The following is a 19,758-nucleotide window of genomic DNA, read 5'->3' on the forward strand; positions in this document are numbered from 1 at the left end:
TATAAAAAAATTGAGGTTAAAAGGTGAAATTAAATATTAAATTCATGGGTAGGATATTATTTCGTCTTAATTAAATCTGGAATTATATTTGATAAGCAATTTTTTACTCACAAAACTTGAATCGAACCTTCATTTTTGGGCTAAGATTATTCTTTTAATATAGAAAACAACACACTTATATTTAAAATATAAACTCTTTGGGTCCGAATCTTTTTGAATTTCTTGAATTGTTCATGATAATTCGGTTCATTTCTTAATTATTTTTATATTTTTATTAAATATTTCAAAAATAATTTTTCAGATAAATAAAAATCAATAACTCTTATATAGTATTTGTCTGAAAAATGATTTTATATGAAAATTTTAAATATAAAATATTTATTTTACATTATAAAAATTAAATTAATTAATTAAAATTAAATTAAATTTGATTCAAATAATTACAATATTTTAATTTTAATTTTATTTAATCAATCCTACTTTGGGCTGCATTTTGAATGGTAGATGAGATGGCCAACTAAAATGATGGGCCCCACCCATTTTCTAAATATGCCTAACTGACCTTTACCAATTCCAAAAAATGTAAATATACATTTCAGTACTTGGACTTGGCTTTAAGGTTCAAATTGGTACTTAAAGTTTTTTTTTTGTCAAATTAGGTACTTGAATTTGGCTTTAACCTTCAATTTGGTACCTAAAATTTATTTTGGTCTAATTAGATACCTAAACTTGGCTTATTGGTTCAAATTGATACTTAAACTTGCTTTTTTTATCCAAATTAGTACTTAGTTATTTTAGTCAATTTGAACTATGAAGTCAAATTCATGCATCAATTTGAACAAAAAAGTCAAATTCAGGTATCTAATTGGATAAAAAAGTTTGATATAATGACATAATTTCCCTTGAACTTTGACCAATCTTTTAATGTGGTACCTCTACTTTCAAAATGTCCATTTTGATACCTTGTTTTTGCGTCATTAATCAATCTGGTACCTCTAACTAACGGCATTACTTTTTTACATGTCAGCACACATGTCCAATTCTAAGGTGATTCGTGTACTTTGTTAGCATATTATTTCATTTCTTTTATTTTTACGTTTTCTTTATTTCAATTTTGGTTAATTATTCATTTTTGGAATATTTATTATTTAGTCCTTTAAAGTTGTTAATAAGCTTGTTGACATGGCAAAATGTGCCACATGTCACCTTTTTATTGGCCAAAATGCCATGTAACAAAGTTAAAAGTGAGGAATTATTTTATGGACCCTTTTCATCACATCATCCGTTGTCCTTTTCTAATTATTTAATGACATGTTAACGAATTTTTTTCATGCAATTGATCATAATTTTACTATGTTTTTTATCCAAAATCCTGAACCCTGAACCCCAAACTCAAAATCTTGAAACTCGAACCCAAAACCTTGAATCTTCAAGGATTTGGGGCTCGAGGTTCAAAGTTTAGGATTTTGGGTTCGAGGTTCGGAGTTCAAGATAAAAAATTACCAAAATTATGTACCAATCACATAGAAAAATAGTTGAAATGTCATTAAATAATTGGAAAGAGGCCATAAATAATGTGATGGGAAGTGTTCATAAAATATTTTTTTTGTTAAAAGGAGGTACCATATTGATAAATGGAAACAAAGTTCAGGTATTAAATTTAACTTTTTGAAAGTAGAGGTTTCACATTAGAAGATTGGTCAAAGTTTGGAGGAAAATATGCTATTATCCCAAAAAGTTTAAGCCCCAAATTAACTAAATGAAAAAAAAAAAACCTTAAGTACTTAAGTTTAAGTATCTATTTGAATCTTAAAGTCAAGTTCATGTACCAAAATAGATATTTACCCAGAAAAGCACACCTTAATCAAAGCTCTTTAAATTAAATCAAATTTAAATTTCAAAATTTTTTAATCCATGACTCATTATAAGCTATAGTAGAATTTTACTTAATTAGTGAATTTAGTTTTTCATTTTAATTTTATATTTTTAAATTTAAAATTTAATTTTGATAAAAGATAATTGTTAAATTATTAAGTTATGCTATTTTTAAAATTTAATGTGATAAATATATGTGATAAATATATTAACACATATGTAATATCATATCGATTATTATTTTCACAAATTACTCACTAAAAAGTTAGTTAATGGATTTTACGACTATCATTTTTGTTAAGATTAGAATTTCAAAACTCGAAAAGTATAAGAACTTAGAATAATCAATTGGAAGAATACGGACTAAATCTATAATTTTACCTAAAGTATAATACTAATAACTAAATTTAACCAAATGAATTTAACATCTACGGTTTAAATAAAGACTAAATTTTAAAATTTTAAAAATATAAAGAGTAAAGTTGATCAAATTAAAGTGTAATTCACATCTTATGCAGAGTACATGGACTAATAGCAGCATTTGACCTTTTTAAAAATAGTTGAAAACGATAGCGTTTCAATCACAACTTAAATTCTCGCAACCTGATCTTTGCAGTTCTTACCAGTGAGTATGTCCACAATAACACAAAGCCTTACCAAAACAGTAATAAAATGAACAAAGCAAACTAAAAACCAAACAAATAAAGGCAATAAAAAGAATCTCTTTTTGATTTATAGTGAAGAAGCCAAACCATAAACATCCCAAGTGTTGAAGCTTCCTACATTTTTTTTCTGAAACCCCACACACCATTTATCAAATCTCTGTTACAGTTCTTCTTTCTTTCTTTCTTTTGCTTTGATATTTCGTATAACAACATGAAAAATCTGGGTTTAATCTTGTATTGTTCTTCATGTTCAACATGGAACATCATCGTTTTCATTTGCAGTTTTATGTTAATGCATTCAAATGTTGTAGTACATGCAGAAAGCTTTGAATTTGACTCACTTTTACAGCTCCCAAAATCTGGGTCATCAGCAAGAATCCGACCCAGAGCTAAACAGGTTCTCTCTGTCAGTGATTTTGGTGCTAAAGGAGATGGTTACCATAATGACACCAGGGTATCAATTTCATGCCTTTTTCTTTTTCATATTATATATAATTTTCAGTTTTAGAAATGATGAGTATGTTGTTAATTTAGTGTACTTGTGAGTTGAATGGTACCCTTTCTGAGAAATTGAAGAATTTTATTGCTTGTGGTAAAATAATCAAGGACAGGGTTATCTCATTTTTGTAGTAATTTGGGAATGTTTGAGGAATGAAGGTGGGATTTAATTTCCTTCCAAGCATTTTTCTTGTTTAATACTGATTGGTTAGTAATGTAATTGAAAATTATTATTAATATTTAGCAATTTGGGTAGAACTGTATGTATACATTCTATTGTCTGGTTTATTAAATAAGGATAACTGATATAGGGTAAAAGAACCATGGAGGCCCTTGTACTAGGAGTCATATTACATTTTGCTCCCTTTACTCAAAATATAGGCAAACTAGTCCTTGTACATTAGATTAAAGAGTAAATTGGTTCTTTCTATTAAAAATTTCATCTATTTGTATTATTAAAAACCGGCGTGGTTGAGGAATAACCAGATAGTGACATATGAAGTGCCACGTATATCTCATGCTAACATAGATGGGCCAATTTTTATCAGTAGAAATGGATGAAAATTTTAACTGATCGATTGGTTTGCTCTTTGATTCAATGTACAGGGACTAACTTGCCCTTCTTTTAGGGGAGGGGGTAAAATGCAATCTGACTCCTAGTACAGAGGCTTCTATGGTACTTTTACCTTGATATAGCAATGACCAAATGTTCTTTTTTTTTTTTTTTATGTAAAGTTTACATTTTGATGTTAAATTAACCAACTTGCTAGACTTAAATTTGTTTGCTGATATTGTATTATGTCCCTGCTTTTTCAGGCTTTTGAAAATGCCTGGAATGTAGCATGTTCTTCCCCTGGCAGGATAAGGATTGTAATACCGGCTGGATATACTTACCTGGTTCATCCTGTTGAGCTTGGTGGGCATTGCAAGTCAAAGATCACTTTGATGGTAAATTTATAACCAACATTTCTTTATCATATGTCATTCTCTTCCTTATATTAGTACTTAGCATTCCTTCCGGTCACTGCTTGGAATTGTCTTTAAATAGATTTCAGGTACCATTGTTGCTCCAAAAAACCCCAATGTCTGGGATGGTTTGAATCCTTGCAAGTGGCTTTACTTTCATGAGGTTAAACACCTACATGTAGTTGGGGGAGGAACTATCAATGGAATGGGACAACAATGGTGGGCTAGGTCTTGCAAAAGAAAGAAAACAAATGTACTGATTGATGCTCCAAGTTTCTGTATCTATGTTTATTTTCTGATATTATTCTCTGAACTATCCTTAAAGTGGCTTTGATTTCCTTTTTGCAGCCATGTCGGCATGCTCCAACCGTACGTCCTAGTTAGTGCCATGTATCTTCTTTTTTACTAGCATGCCTCAGGGAATGTTATGTTCCCCTAATTGTTTTCACAAATGAAATGTAGGCTTTGACTTTCCACAAGTGTAAGGATCTGAAAGTCCATGATCTTATGCTGGTCAACAGTCAACAGATGCATATAGCATTCACTAGTTGTCTAAGGGTTATGGTATCTAATCTTAAAGTGATAGCACCCTCTACTAGCCCCAACACAGATGGAATTCATATCAGTTCATCCCATGGTGTTGAAGTCAAGAATAGCGTTGTAAGAACAGGTTGGATCCTTTTCTGTCTTTTCATATTTTATTTCTACAGCTTTTATGCATATGAACATTGACGTTTCTTATGTTGATTTTGCACTCACTATTCTTTTAGGAGACGATTGCGTTTCAATAGTTGGCAATACTTCTCGTGTCCAAATCAGAAACTTTGTTTGTGGACCTGGTCATGGTATAAGGTAAGATCATTTTTCAGGCTAGTTAAAGGTCAGGGTTAGCATGAGTAAGTTGATTAACTTTGATGTGCTTCAATCAGTATTGGAAGCTTGGGAAAATCAAACTCTTGGGCACAGGTTCGTAATGTACTTGTTGATGGAGCTTTCATTTCCAACACCGAGAATGGAGTGCGGATCAAAACATGGCAGGTATCATCAAGTTCTCATAAATGTTTTTGTCTCATGTTCATGCGTGTGGTAAATGGGATTACTGACTATGGAAATTACGCTTGATAAATCTGGGTTTTTCTTATATCTTTTCTAGGGAGGTAGTGGTTATGCTTCCGATATGAAGTTCATGAATATATTGATGGAGAATGTAGCGTATCCAATCATTATTGATCAATATTATTGTGATTCAGACCTGCCATGTGCTAACCAGGTATCAGTTCTTTATAATGCTTGAGGCCTGCAAAGAATTTCATAATTTGTAGTCGTGATGGGATTACACACTGTCTTATCGTTCTTGGAGTATGCAGACATTGGCTGTTAAAGTGGACAATATCTCCTATGTGCACATTAAGGGAACATCAGCTGTGGAGGAAGCAATAAGATTTGCTTGCAGTGATAGCCTTACATGTGAAGGGTTATATTTGGAAGATATTCAACTCGTTTCGAAAACTAGAGGCATCACTAAATCTTTTTGTTGGGAAGCTTATGGCTCAAGTTCGGGTCTAGTGCAGCCCGCTCCATGCCTAACATGCAGTGATGGCTTCATTAAGCAGAAAGTTCCTTATGGCCTGCCTATTGGTTCCTTTTGAGTGGATCGTAATACTTCCTTCCAACCATGTTGGAGTCAGCAACGGCATAAGTATTGGAGCATTGCTGCAGAGGTTTATTTGCTTGAAATCCAAAGAAAACGTTGTGGATGTGCAACAAATTTCTCTCAACAATTGATCTAACAGAAAAACGAACTTACCGGAAACTTGTACTGCTAAAATGTAGGGGAATTATAGGTACCTTATAATACACTTTCCCCTCTTCTGAGTAATGTATGTAAATAGCAGCTTAGCAAAGATTGTAATTATGCTGTGTTCCATGAAATAGCGCTTTGCATAGATTAGTAAAGATGACTACTGTTCTGCAAAACTAGGGTGAGTATGCATATACGTATTGCCACACAAACATATATATACATATTTGGTTTCAAGAATTTGACATTGTTTAGGGAAGTTTTACTTTTAATAAACAAGTGGAGTACTTTTTGATCAGTTTGCAAAGGAAAACTTAGCATAGTTTACTTTCATGAAATTGTTCAAATGATAGCCAAACATAAATAGAAGCAGGGGATAAAAACTTCTCAGACAGAAGTGAAGCACTTTGCCATATTTAAAACTTGAAACTAAGAATAAGATCTGAAAAAGGGCGAAAAAGTCTGTCGAGTTGCTTCATTTTCCCATTCTATTTCTGCCCACCAATCCTCATTTCCATCAATGGTGATTCGATTCCCTTTTGCACTGTCAGAATTGAGGGGAAGCTTCTTCAGTTCAGGACAGATGCCTACAAAAATATATTTCAAACATGGGAAGGGTAGGACATCCCAATATACGCTCTTCAATTTCCATAGACTGCACAAAACAAGTTTTTCAAGCTTTAAAAATGGAATGGGGTATGGGATTCTAACATCAGCCACTTCACCAAACTTTCCTTGGCTCAATATTTCTTCAATTTTAACACACTGAACTAATCCAAGGTACCTTAGATTTGGAACAAGAATCAGCCAAGTCACGTCTGTCAATTTGTGACAATCTTGAAATGAAACGCTGGTCAAGGTGTAAAAAGGTGAAGTGTAACTAGTACCCGGAGAGACCCAAGTGTGCAGCTTTTCCATTTTTATTTCCTCTACATTCTCGCAATTCCGTAAATTTAGTGTTTGTAAACACTCCACATTTTCTAAACGTAAAACATTGAACACATTTTGACTCTTTAAAACCACTCAACCTTAATTCTTGGGTGCAGCATCGAAACAAGTTGAAGCTAAGAGATCTTTCTAGAGCAAACATGCTTGTGAGTGGTAGCATACTTAGTGTATTCAAATGTTGCAAACTTTTCAATTCCTCTATAAGATTTTCATTACCACCATTCAGAACATTGTCTTCCTCTGGATAATCTTCACTTGTCAAGCTCGTTATTCTGAATATTTGCAGCCTGGAAAAACTAGATATCAGATTCCGTGGGATTCTTCTGAGATAGGGTATTGCCAACTCCCTGATAGCTGTATGAGATAGATCAAGACATTCTAATGAAATCAATTGCGAAATTCCCCTAGGCAGTACTTGTAAAGCACTGCTATTTGACAAGTTGAGAACAGTTAAATGAGGTATAAACTGGAAGAACCCATAATTGATCACTTTCAACTTATTTTCGCTAAGAAACAAGGAATGAAGGTTAGGGCATTTAGGTGTTTCTATGATAACTTCAATATTATTTTTCATGACTGACATTCTTTTTGCACATTCCCATATCTTAATATCTGGTTCTTCAAATAATTGAGCCCCTGCTTTTACAAAAAATTTATTCTCTTTTGCTTCAAGCTCACATACTATCCATAAAACCATGTCACGGATTACATCATGCATCTTGACAAATCTTCTCCATCCCTTTCCAATAAACATGCATTAAGAAGAGAGCTGATAATATAGTCTCCTTGCATTTGAGCTTCACTAATTCTATCAAATTCATTCAACATCCCTTCACAAAACCAATACTCCACTAATCTCTTTTTAGGAATACAATAATCTTCAGGATACAAACAACAATATAAGAGACAACATTTCATTGTCACATTAGGCAAATTATCATAACTGAATTTTAAAAGTGGAAATACCTCATTTTCCATTTTCGGTAATGAACATCTCTTTAACATCTCAATTGCATATTTCCAATCCCCAGGTGTTGTCTTGCAAGCCATGGCACGACCGATTGTAATTAATGCAAGAGGCAACCCACCACACCTTTCGACTACTTGTTTAGCTAGTTTTCTAATATTTGGATGGCTATTGAGGGTTTCATCTCCAACCTTGTCTTGGAACAATTTCCAAGCATCTTTTGGCTCCAGGCACTCCACTTTGATTTTCTCCCGAGCTTCCATTTCACCACATAACTCCAAATATCGAGTGGTGAAAATAAGTTTGGAACCATTGTCTTGGCTTGGTTTTGGTATCCCAACTTGGTTCAAATCCACCCTTTCCCACAAATCATCCAATAATACAACAAATCTCTTGATGCGCAACACCCCATAAATATCTACAGCTTTCTCTTCAACACTTATTCTTCCAGGATTCAGCTGAAAACCCAATTTTTCCACCGATCTTATTTTGAGTCTTTCCTATATCATAACCATTAGACACCAGCGCCCAAATTACAACATCGAGACCATTCGCTGTAGTGCAGAACTTGATTTGGGTCAAGAGAGTTGTCTTGCCAACGCCCCCCAAACCATAAAGGCCAATGATCCCCACATCTTTGTCCACAATACAGTTCCATACCTTTTCGATTGTGGGTTGTAGAGCAATTGGCCGCTCTTCAGGTCTTACCACCACTGAAGCTGCAGGTTGACTTTCCGCTACCTTGTCAAAAACTCCTTTACTTATGAGATCATTTATTGCTTGAAGCATTTTGGCCACTTTTTTACCAAACTTGTAGCTAGACAAGCAATTCTTGGAAGCAAAGCCGCCGAGACACAAGTTATTCATTTGTTGAGGGCCATTTGCAACCAATTTTTCAGCCTCAGTTATCATAGTTTCAGCTTTTGAAAGCCATAGCTGAACTCGCTCAAGTCGCTTCAATCAACCATCCTTTGCACGTCGTCCCTTTGTGCTCTCAGATCTTGAAGAGCTTCAGTTAAAGTTGCAAACGTTTGTTTAAGCTTGCATACGTAATTAACATGCCCGACAAGGCGACAATGGAACCCCAGCTACGAATGATGAAATTCTCTAAAGCAACTCCTACTGAGAAGCAATTCTCCATGATTCAGGTAGGTAAATAAAAGATAAAAACGAAGGAATGAAAATGAGGATTGGATGGATGAAGAGTGGAATTGTTTCTAAATGAATTCTTATGGACAACTAGAAATTATTAAAAAAACATATTGCCCAAAGATTACAATTAAAGACAGGTACTGTGGAAAAATCAAACAAGGTCACTTGGTTATACTCTTGTACTAGTGGCCTAGGTGCCAAGTTTGAGCCCGGCTCAATTAAAATTTTAAGTCTATTTGTTAGGTTTGAGTTTTAATTAATTTAAAAATGTATTTAAAATTTTGTTAAAAGTCCAACTCAAATAAAAGTGTCTCTAAAATAGTAATAAAATAAATAATAAAACAAGAGTTATATAATAACAATAAAATAGTAGCAACATAATAGTGAAATGATAATAAATTAGTGAAAACTAATAAGAAAATAGCAAAAAGAAATCTGCAGTTTTTTTTACATACTCGGGCCAGGCCGAAAATATCTTACTTGAGGCCTAGTCTGTTTTCTAAACGAGCCTTATTTTTTTTGTCAATGTCAAATTTTTAAACCTATATTTTTACTCAAACTCTCTCACTTTTCCGATGGGTTCACTTGGGCTGGCCTATGAGTAGGTCTATGTTATACTAGTTTTCTTAATTGATAAAATATAATATGATTCTATATTTGATTAAATGAAACATGTGTATTATTATAAAATAATATTTTTTTATTTTTATTTAAGTTATATTATTGTTATGATATTTTTAGTTTTTATAAAATTTATTCATTTATAAAAATATTATATGTATAATATTAACCATGAAATTTTGTTACTGTTTTATATATTAACATATATTAAATAACAATTCTATAAACTAATTTTAAATTTTATATGCAATGTTGAAGAATTTTCTTTGGATAAGTTTTTTTAAAATTTTAATTAATATGATTATTTTTAACTATATATTTCTATTTTTTTAAAGTTTACTTAGAAAATTAGATAATCTAAAATTACAATCCAAATTTATTTAATAAAATGTTAATTTTTTATAAAGGAAATTCATCAATTCATTCCATAAATGTGACTATAAACTTTAGAAAAAAACAACAAATAGGTGGTAAAAGACTAGTTTCATCAACACAAAAAAGGCTTAAATCTTAGTATCAATATAATATATTATGGCACATTCACAATTAACTCTATCACAACTCAAGCACAATATATTTAGAGTAATTGCAAGCACTTAACATGATAAGTAAATAAATCCCAGCTGGTCTAAAATGGCAGGCAAAAATTGCAAAAAAAAGAGCACCTACCAAACTAGAAAAGACAACGACAAAATCCTTAAAATCACTTGCAAAAGTAAAACTATATGTAAAAGTAAGACTAGAAAATTTGTACAAGATAAGACAAAAACTTGAAAAAAAATGAAGACTTATTAAGCAATGAAAAAAAACATATAATACTTAAACAACACAAGTCCAAACCAATTTGTGAAATAATTTATTATTCTGAAATACTCTCAAAACAGAAGCAAATTAAGAAGCTGGTGAACAACTACCATTCAAGTATCTATGAACAACTCATTTTCCAAGAGAAACTACTAATGGCCAATTGGGGTTTAATGATGACAAACACTGCTATATGTCCTTCATAACTTGTGAAAGCAGTGACGATACTCATAAAACATATTAGCAAACTAAAAAGAACAAAAAAAGCATGTAGAGTGAATGAGAAAAACAATAAAAAGAAAGGGTTGATGAGAGGGAAGGGGGAAAAGACAAGTAGTAGCCAACCCGAATGCTAGCACCTTAACTGAGCAAATTAAGGGAGAAGAAGCAAACGGCTTGAAGAAAAAAAAGAAAAAAATTTAGGTTTTTTTTTTTTAATTACAAATGTGGAAGTTGAGCTTTAGTTCAACCAAAAACCAAAACCACTATTTAACCCAGATCTTGTAACAAAATGTCCTGCACCACTGGAAGCGGTTGTGTGAAGACGTGCAACCCGTTTGCCCAATCTCTAACCCATTTAGACATCACATCTGCTGCTATGTTCATTGTCCTTACTACATGCTTGATTTAAACCTGTCAATCCCTCTTCATCCAGCTACAAATCTCCAACGCCACCTTATGAGTTCCCATTTTCCCTATTCCAAGTATTGACTCCAAAACACTCTTGCTATCACTCTGGACTAACAACCTACGCACCCTTTTGTCTTACGCTATTCTAACCTCATCCAAAACCGCTTGAAGTTCAGCGTCCAAAACTGAGCCCACCCCTAAGTTGCAACCATAACCAGATACCCAATACCCCTTCGAATCTCTTACCAAACCTTTAGCTGTCGCATTACCAGATATAACATCAACTCCACCATCTGCATTCAATTTAACCTATCCAATCGGAGGTTTTTCCCAACCTATGGAATTTTGTTCCCGCAAGATCGCTCCCTTTTTCGTTGACAAATAGCCCAAGACCAGCTAGTCATGACAATATCATCTGTCAGATGTTGGTTAGCAAATATTTCCAAATTCCTACCTTTCCATAACCTCCAAACAACATTAGAAAACATGATTTCCCACCTTACCCCCTTAACAAACAAATTATCCTCATACTTAATGTTAACCAGTAACCAATGTTCAAAATCAAGAGTAAAGAAATCATTAGACAGACCATCAATAACTAACCTTTTCCAAGCTGCTTGCGCTAATGGACAAGTTCTTAGAGCATGGTCGATATTTTCTAATACATGGCCACACATATAGCAAGATTTATCATCGGATAATCCCCTTCGGCATTTTTCTTCATTAGTCAATACTCTACCATGGATGCATAACCACGGGAATTGTCTTATTCGTTGTGGCACCCTCACTCTCCAAATCATTTTCCATTTTGCATCCCCACCCCCCCAAAATCCAAGAATTCTGATCGAGAGTTTTATAACCCCCTGCTACTGTGTAACTACCAGATTCAGCCGCCTTCCAATAGCAAATATCTCTTCCTTCACTTTCCAAATGTGGACAAGATTTAACAAGCAAATTGATAATCTGGTGAGGTAATTCACCAATGAAACACGACCAGTTCCAATCGCCTTCTGGTGTCACCACAGCGTAGACCGTAGCATTCGGAAATGTTGGTTGCGGTACTGTGCAATAATCTGTCAATGGACCCAAGTCCCTAAACCAGGTATCTGTCCAGAATTTCACCTCTCGACCAGTTACCACCTTCCAAGCCATATTTCCCTGAATGTCCTTCCAAACGCTCCTCAGAGACCGCCAAATATAGCTGCAACTACTAGAAGATAAAATCTCTGGTAAACGTTCAGTTACCTTATATTTTGATCGCAAAACTTTCACCCATAAAGACTCCATGTTGTTATTCAAACGAAATAGATATATGTATAAATAAGTTATCATATAAATTTACATTTTAATTAATATTTTCATAGTATACTTAGAACAGTATTGTTAATAAATTTGCATACCATAAATTTTGGTTTAAATGCTGTTGAAAATATGTTAAAAATATTATTTCGTGAGAGATATTAGGAAAGTGGAATGATAGCAAAAACAGAAATAGAAACAACATATTGGAACAAAAGATGATGAATATAGTAATTCTCTCTTATGGAAACCTCTTTATTTTGTCAAAAATGAAATATCATACAACAACGATTCAACAAAGCACTACTCAGTCTTTAGGATTTTGTACATTTCATTTAGGAAAATATCTGAAAGAGGGCAAAAAAGTATCTCGAGTGGCTTCATTCTCCCATTCCACAGTTGCCCACCAATCTTTGCTTCCCAAAATGGTGATCTGATTCCCTTTCGCACTGTCTAAGTTGAGAGGAAGCTTCTTCAGTTTTGGACAATCACCCAACAAAGAAATACTTTTCAGACCTGGGAAGGGTAAGGCATCCCAATATATGCTCTTCAATTCTGGTAGATAACCTAAAGCAAGTGTTTTAAGCTTCAAAAATGGTTTAGGATATGGTATTCCAACCACATCTGCAATTTCACCAAGTTTTCTCTCACTCAATATTTCTTCCAGTTTTGCACAACCAAATATCGAAATGTAGCATAGATTAGGAGCAAGAATCAACCAGGTTGTATCTACCAACTTATTACAACCTCTAATTACAACATGGCTTAATGTGTGAAAGGTTGAAGTATAATTAGTATTCGGAGACAGTTTTTCCATTTTAATCTCCTCTATACTTCCACAACCCTCGAAATATAATGTCTCTAGACGCTCCATGTTTTCCAAGCATAAAACATTAAACACATTTGACTCTCTAAGATGCCTCAAATGTAGTGCTTGGGTGCAACATTGAAACAAGTGGAAGCTCACAAATCTTTCTAGAGCAAACAAGCTTTTAATTGGTGGTATCGTTAGTGTGTTCAAATGTCGCAAACTTTTCAGCTCTTCTGTAAGATTTTCATTGTCCCCATTCAGAACATTATCTTCCTTTGGATAGTCTCCACTTGTCGTGCACCATGCCCTAAATATTTGTAATTTGGAAAAACTAGATATCAGATGCGGTGGGATTTTCCTGAGATCGTATGTGTAACTCAAGTCCAACATTTTCAGTTTTGTCAAAGATTTCAACTCCATTGGCAACTCTGTTATGCTAGTCCAGGATAAATCGAGAGATTGTAGTGAAGTCAATTGTGAAATTCCCTCAGGCAATGCTCGTAAACCTATATTCTCTGACAAGTTTAACACCATTAGATGAGGAATAAACCGGCAGAAGCCATTGCTGATCACCTGCAACTTATTTTCGCTAAGAAACAAAGTTCGAAGGTTAGGGCATTTAGGTGTTCCTTTGAGAACTTCAATCTGGTTTTTCATCACTGACATTCTTTTTGCACCTTCCCATGCCATAACATCTGGTTCTTCAAATAATTGAGTCCCTGCTTTTACAAAAAATTTCTCTTTTGTTTCAAGCTCACACGCTATCCACAAAGCCATGTCAACCACATCATGCATCTTAACACAATCTTCTCCACCTATTTCACCACCATTTTCCAATAAACAAGCACTAAGAAGAGAGTTGATAATGTAGTTTCCTTGCATTTGAGCTCCGCAAATTCTATCAAATTCATTCAACAGCCCTTCACAAAACCAATACTCCACTAATCTTTTTTTGGGAATACAATAATCTTCTGGATACAGGCAACAATATAAGAGGCAACATTTCATTGTCACGTTAGGCAAATTATCATAACTGAGTTTTAAAAGTGGAAATACCTCATTTTCCATTTTCGGCAATGAAGATCGCTTCAACTTTTCAATTGCATATTTCCATTCCCCAGGTGTTGTCTTGCAAGCCATGCCACGACTGATTGTAATTAATGCAAGAGGTAACCCACCACACCTTTCGGCTACTTCTTCAGCTAGTTTTCGTATATCTGGATGACTATTGAGAGTTTCATCTCCAACTTTGTCTTGGAACAATTCCCAAGCCTTGTCTGGTCCCAGGCACTCCACTTTGATTTTCTTTCGAGCTTCCATTTCGCCACATACCTCCAAAGATCGAGTAGTGAAAATAAGTTTGGAACCATTTTCTTGGCTTGGTTTTGGTATCCCAACTTGGTTCAAATCCACCCTCTCCCATAAATCATCCAATAATACAACAAATCTCTTGTTGCACAACACCCCATAGATATCTACAGCTTTCTCGTCAACACTTTTACTCTTCCAGAATGCATCTGAAAAGCCAATGTTTCCACCAATTCTATCTTGAATCTTTCCAACATCAGAATGTTTAGACACCAGTGCCCAAATTATAACATCGAAATCATTTGGTGTGGTGCTGAACTTATTGTTAATTTGAGTCAGGAGTGTTGTCTTGCCAACGCCCCCTAAGCCATAGAGGCCAATGACCCCCACATCTTTGTCCTCGATGCAGCTCCATACTTTTTCGATCATGGATTCTTGAGCAATTGGCCGCTCTTCAGGTCTTACCACCACTGAAGCTGCAGGCTGACTCTCTGCTACCTTTGCAAAAGCTCCGTTACTCCTATGATCATTTATTTTCTTAAGCATTTTGGCCACTTTTTTACCAAACTTGTAGCTAGACAAGCAATTCTTGGAAGCACAGCCGCCGAGACACAAGTTATTCATTTGTTGAGGGCCATCTGCAATCAACTTTTCTGCCTCTGTTATCATAGTTTCTGCTTTTGAAAGCCATAGCTGAACTCGCTCAAATGGCTTCAATAGTCGTTGTTCAGCCAGATCGACCTCCCTTTGCATGTCGTTCCTTAGTGCCCTCAGTTCTTGAAGAGCAACAGATAGAGTTGGAAGAGTTTGTTTAAGCTTGCATACGTAATTAGCATGGCCAACAATGGAATCCAAGCCACGAATGACGAAATTCTCTAAACCAATTTGGACTGAGCAGCAATTACCCATGATTCTGGTAAAGTAAATTAGATTAGATTAAGAATACAAATACGAGTAAGGAAATTGCTAAATAATTAGATTAGATTAAACATACAAATATGAATAAGAACATAACAAAATATTAGAAATTACTACATGCAGCCAATACGATGATGATGACGATGGAAATAATATTTGATAAAGTGACATGAAAATAACAACAAAGCCACATTAAAAATGATAAAAGAAAAGAAAAAGATCAAGCAAAAGTGAGTTTACCGGAGGAGGATTTGAGTTGAAGCCGTAGACCAAGTTCCACGATTCTTTCTTCTTCAATTCCTTTTTTTTTTTATCTTACACAACCGATTACTTCCACGACCTCATATCTCCGGCATACTTGGCCAGCTTGACCACCACGTCGAAGCCCCCATTATCCTCAATTTGTCATCCTCTCTACTCTTGACTCGACTCTTCCTTTTTCTTTTGCTTCTAGATTTTTTAGGTCAAATTCTTTTATTGGACCTTGTGCTTTGTGTAAGTTGTAGATTTAGTACATTTATTTTAGTTTGATCAATTTTAGTCCTTGTACTTTTTGAATTTTGAAATTTTAATCCTATCCAAATGGTAGCAATTAAATTTGTTTGGTTAAACTATATTATTAGTCCTATATTATGCATAAAATTATAGATTTAGCTTATATTCTCTAACTAGATCATTTTTAGTCTCTATATTTTTAAATTTTAAAATTTCAGTTTTAAGGCAAACGATAATCGTTAAGTCAATTAATTAATTTTTGTGTGAATAATATATGAAAATAGCAAGTTGGCATAGTATTCGCATGCGATAATATGTTTGACATATAAAATTTCAAAAATAATAGAACTTAATAAAATTAATATCTATCATTTAGTCAAGATTAAAATTTTCAAAATCTGAAAGTACATGGATTGAAAATTACCAAATCAAAATACAAGTACTAAATCCATAACTTATCAGCCGAAAGTATTAGATTAGAAAGTATTGCCATGAAGATTTAATGACCAAATTGTATACTTATAACAATTAGAGTGAATTTGGATATAGTGTACCTTATGATAAACAATGACTTAACAAAACAAATAAAAAGAGGTAATAATGGAACAGGGGATGAGAGAAAATTTGCCATGTATATTTTACAAATGCCATCGCTATATCTTTTCAATTCAAAGAACTCAAGGAACATTAATTAGATCTTTAATTCTTCATTTCTTGCACATGCTTGGGGTGAATTGGTGTGTAAAAACCAAGCTAGCGGACACCCTTCATTGAGAGACCGATCCGATTTTTCGAGCAGTTCTGAAAGTTGTTTGAACCATCTTATCTACATAAAGGGTTCCATCCAAATGGTCACTCATGCTGCAAAATACATGTCTGCCAGCCCAAAAAATCTAGTCTGATAGGTCGGCCACAACAACCAAAACCCGTGACCTCGACATCAAGATGTCGCTCCACAACAGATCGGAACCGAGCAACACTGCAGAATGGCGGTAAGGAATCAATATGAAATTGCAAAACAGAGATAATTTGAAGCTCTCTAAAATGATCAAGTTGGTTTAAGAGATGCAATCATCCATGGATGATTTTGTAGAACTAGTAAAACTAATATGCGATCATCAAGCATTTGGTCATTTCAATATTGTTGTCTCTCATGGGAGCATACAAGAAACTGGAATTGTTACATGAAAAAGATCATCAATTATCTCATTTATTTGACTTCACAAGCAAAAATAAGTGGAAAAATATACCCTTCCATTCAAAAAATAAATTAAATAATTTATTAATTCGTTTGTAAAATTTAAAAAAAAAAAAAATCTACAAAACTACTATTGGTGTAAGGAGCATAGCAGTGCCATTTCACAAGCAAAAAGGAATGATAGCTTGAAGGAACACATTTACAAGTTAGGTTGAAACCTGTGGAACACAAAGTTCAGAAAAAAAATGTTATAGAATTCTTCCACTAAGCCCCCATTATAAAAACAAATATGACATTATTTCAAGCCTAAACCAGTAGCTGCATTTTTCTCTTTTGTTTTTCACCCAAGGATTCAGTTTCACAGGCTGTTGTTCACCCTTCTTAGAGCCTTGTAAATAATGCACTTCCACGGAAGAAACAGAACTCAAATTCTTTTAACAAGTAGAATGCATCCAAGTGCACCTCCCGGTCCTGCCGAAAAGCAAATGGTACCGATGCTGGTCGAGTGAAAGTGTTTAGTTGAAGCTGAAACATTTCATACAATCAACACCTTAGAATCCAAGTAACAACCAATTTGAAAGCTTACGGTACAAGTACCATGGAGACCCTTGTACTAGGTGTCGGATTGTATTTTGGCTCCTCTACTCAGAAAATGAGAAAAATAAAGTAGTCCCCATACATTAAATCAAAGAGCAGTTAAAATTTTCATCAATTTCTCCTGTTAAAAACTGGTGTAAAGGGGCTAATTTCCTCATTTTTTGAGTAGAGGGGGCAAAAGGCAATCTGACTCCTAGTTTAGGAGCCAAAGCTTACATATGAAAACAGGCATTAGCAGGCACAGAAGATAAAACACACCTATGGAATTACAAACACCATATGCATGCTTCACAGAGATAAGAATTAATGCCTATGGAATGTCAAACACCATATGCATGCTTCACTAAGAGACAAATGGAATTGCAATAGCAAAACATCGTTCATTGTACCAAAGGTACTGCATGTTAAAGAATGAAAGAAACCAGGATAGAGTGTAATTGCATGATGACTTACAGGAATTTGGATTATGCTCTCCATTGGCATTCTCATTAATCTGAGACTCACACCAAATTAATTCAACAAAAATGGGATCTGCCGCTGCTTTGATGTTATTGTGAACCGTAAAAATCTATCTCCAATTAGTTTTGTAAAACTACAACTGCATGGACTGAAAGAATTATTAGCTTCTTTTAAGCCGTGTTTATACATTAATCAAACTGGTTGGGTTTCAATCCATCACTTCTTCGACAAATAGATTGCAAAGAATCAAATTGACTTGAGGAAAAAGGTGGTCTATGATTCCTAACCAATCTCATTATCCTCTTAGCCTTTTTCAATTGCCCATTTCTCGTTAGGCCTTGAACCAGTGAATGAATAGTATCCACACTTGGAAACCAATTCTTTCTCATGCAGTCTATACACCTTGTATAGGCCAAATTGTACTCACCTCCCTTGCACAAATAATGAATCATCGTCTGGTAAATCTTAGCATTCGGCTTATACGTGCTATGAAATTCTAGAGAAGAATAAACCCTTTTAGCCATTTCAAGATAACCGGCCTGGCAAAAACCTTTGATTACCAAATTGTAAGTAACCTCATCTGGCTCTATACCAATTTTCTTCATCAAACGCATTACATCATTAGCTTTCCATGCTAGTCTCCTATTAATCAAATACTGGACCCTAACGTTAAAAGTTGTAAGATTAGGTTTACACCCCTTATACACCATAAGATTCCACAACCCATTGCCAATCTCGCAACGGTTCTTTTGATAGGATGCAGAGATAAGTGTTGTGTACGTAATAACATCTGGCTTTATTCCCAACCGTTCCATCTGTACCATGTACAAAAAAGCGCTATCAAGAAAATCCATTCCGCAAAACGCCTTGACAACTATATTAACCGTATATGCATCCAATTCAACAAATAAATCCTGTGGAACCTCAGCAAGAAAAGCCTCGATAGCTCTCAAATCACGAGTTTGAGATAAAACCTTAAGTGTAGCATTTAAAGATTTAACGGTTCTCTTACATCCATACAAATGCATATCACGGAAAGTATCAATAGCATGCTGAACCATTCCAGCCTTACCATACAACATTATAATCCTCATTATGAACCCTTCTCGCCTTCCTTGCGGAAGAGTTTTCTGGTGCTCAAGTAAATGCTCAATGTGATCAAATCGGCCAGCCCCAGCTAATCTTGAAACCGTATCTTCAAAAGCAATCCTGTTTTCAACAACAAGTTTATTGTGGGCATTTTCTTTGAATAAATTGAATAACTTATCGGGGTCTCTTTCCGATTTAAGCTTCGAAAGAGCAGGTTCTTCTAAAGGTATTGTCTTCGGAAATTGCTTTGAGTGAGCTGCAATGCGAAAAAATCTGCGAATTTGTCGCAGAAATAACATGTTCTGATATCCTCTCATCCATAAGACACCATCTACAAAACTCTTAATTACCCATTTAACAAAATTAAGAATCACAGTCCCAAAGACATGAACCTAATATAATCAATCATACCCAGATATTACAAGAACCGATTCTCCAAAGGCACCATTATCAACAAATCATCAAAAAAACACAATACCCAGATTTGAGTTTGAAAATGAAAACCAAAACCCAATATCTTGAATGAAATGAACAGCTCAGAAACGCAGATTAAAAGGCAAAGTATATTAAAAAACCCCAGAAAATAAACTTCAGTAAAGAGAAATGAAGAAGATAAGTTTACCGAAGAAGTTAAAAGGGATCTGAAAGAGAGTTCAT

At 34.4% G+C, this 19,758-nt stretch overlaps 3 protein-coding genes and 1 pseudogene across 5 annotated transcripts; 1 reads left to right on the forward strand and 3 right to left on the reverse strand.

Moving 5' to 3' along the window:
• Window positions 1-2,499: 2,499 nt before the first annotated feature.
• Window positions 2,500-6,045, forward strand: LOC108484468 (probable polygalacturonase At1g80170). 2 transcript variants are annotated; one of them, XM_017788261.2, is made up of 10 exons: window positions 2,858-2,994; window positions 3,645-3,714; window positions 3,855-3,986; window positions 4,087-4,257; window positions 4,353-4,373; window positions 4,467-4,674; window positions 4,775-4,856; window positions 4,934-5,042; window positions 5,158-5,274; window positions 5,372-6,045. In XM_017788261.2, exons 2-10 carry the CDS (start codon window positions 3,712-3,714, stop codon window positions 5,651-5,653), a joined length of 1,125 nt encoding a protein of 374 aa, XP_017643750.1. In that variant the 5' UTR covers window positions 2,858-2,994; window positions 3,645-3,711; the 3' UTR covers window positions 5,654-6,045. The 2 variants fall into 2 exon arrangements, with proteins under 2 accessions (XP_017643749.1, XP_017643750.1); XM_017788260.2 differs by lacking the exon at window positions 3,645-3,714 and having other exon boundaries at window positions 2,500-2,994.
• A 20-nt stretch (window positions 6,046-6,065) lies between these two features.
• On the reverse strand, window positions 6,066-9,011 carry LOC108485779 (disease resistance protein SUMM2-like; annotated as a pseudogene).
• Window positions 9,012-12,460: 3,449 nt separating this feature from the next.
• On the reverse strand, window positions 12,461-15,731 carry LOC108486002 (probable disease resistance protein At1g12290). The gene is made up of 2 exons (XM_017789832.2): window positions 15,504-15,731; window positions 12,461-15,258 (listed from the first exon to the last, which is right to left on the reverse strand). The coding sequence occupies exon 2, from the start codon at window positions 15,252-15,254 to the stop codon at window positions 12,558-12,560; it is 2,697 nt and encodes an 898-aa protein (XP_017645321.1). The 5' UTR covers window positions 15,255-15,258; window positions 15,504-15,731; the 3' UTR covers window positions 12,461-12,557.
• Window positions 15,732-16,330: 599 nt separating this feature from the next.
• LOC108486778 (pentatricopeptide repeat-containing protein At1g80150, mitochondrial) lies at window positions 16,331-19,707 on the reverse strand. Of its 2 annotated transcripts, none has more exons than XM_053029422.1 (2): window positions 18,007-19,707; window positions 16,331-16,737 (listed from the first exon to the last, which is right to left on the reverse strand). In XM_053029422.1, the coding sequence occupies exon 1, from the start codon at window positions 19,416-19,418 to the stop codon at window positions 18,201-18,203; it is 1,218 nt and encodes a 405-aa protein (XP_052885382.1). In that variant the 5' UTR covers window positions 19,419-19,707; the 3' UTR covers window positions 16,331-16,737; window positions 18,007-18,200. The 2 variants fall into 2 exon arrangements, with proteins under 2 accessions (XP_052885382.1, XP_017646491.1); XM_017791002.2 differs by lacking the exon at window positions 16,331-16,737 and adding an exon at window positions 16,992-17,481.
• Window positions 19,708-19,758: the final 51 nt, after the last annotated feature.

This window comes from Gossypium arboreum, chromosome 6, assembly GCF_025698485.1.
Source record: "Gossypium arboreum isolate Shixiya-1 chromosome 6, ASM2569848v2, whole genome shotgun sequence".
Classification (NCBI taxonomy): Eukaryota; Viridiplantae; Streptophyta; class Magnoliopsida; order Malvales; family Malvaceae; genus Gossypium; species Gossypium arboreum.

Excerpts from the sequence above, each read along its gene's own strand:
- LOC108486002 (XM_017789832.2), bottom strand. The coding sequence starts at position 15,254 with ATGGGTAATTGCTGCTCAGTCCAAATTGGTTTAGAGAATTTCGTCATT.
- LOC108486778 (XM_053029422.1), bottom strand. The coding sequence starts at position 19,418 with ATGAGAGGATATCAGAACATGTTATTTCTGCGACAAATTCGCAGATTT.
- LOC108484468 (XM_017788260.2), top strand. The coding sequence starts at position 2,752 with ATGAAAAATCTGGGTTTAATCTTGTATTGTTCTTCATGTTCAACATGG. Across the intron at positions 5,043-5,157 it reads TGCGGATCAAAACATGGCAG|GGAGGTAGTGGTTATGCTTC; the intron begins GTATCATCAAGT and ends TATCTTTTCTAG. Across the intron at positions 5,275-5,371 it reads ACCTGCCATGTGCTAACCAG|ACATTGGCTGTTAAAGTGGA; the intron begins GTATCAGTTCTT and ends TGGAGTATGCAG.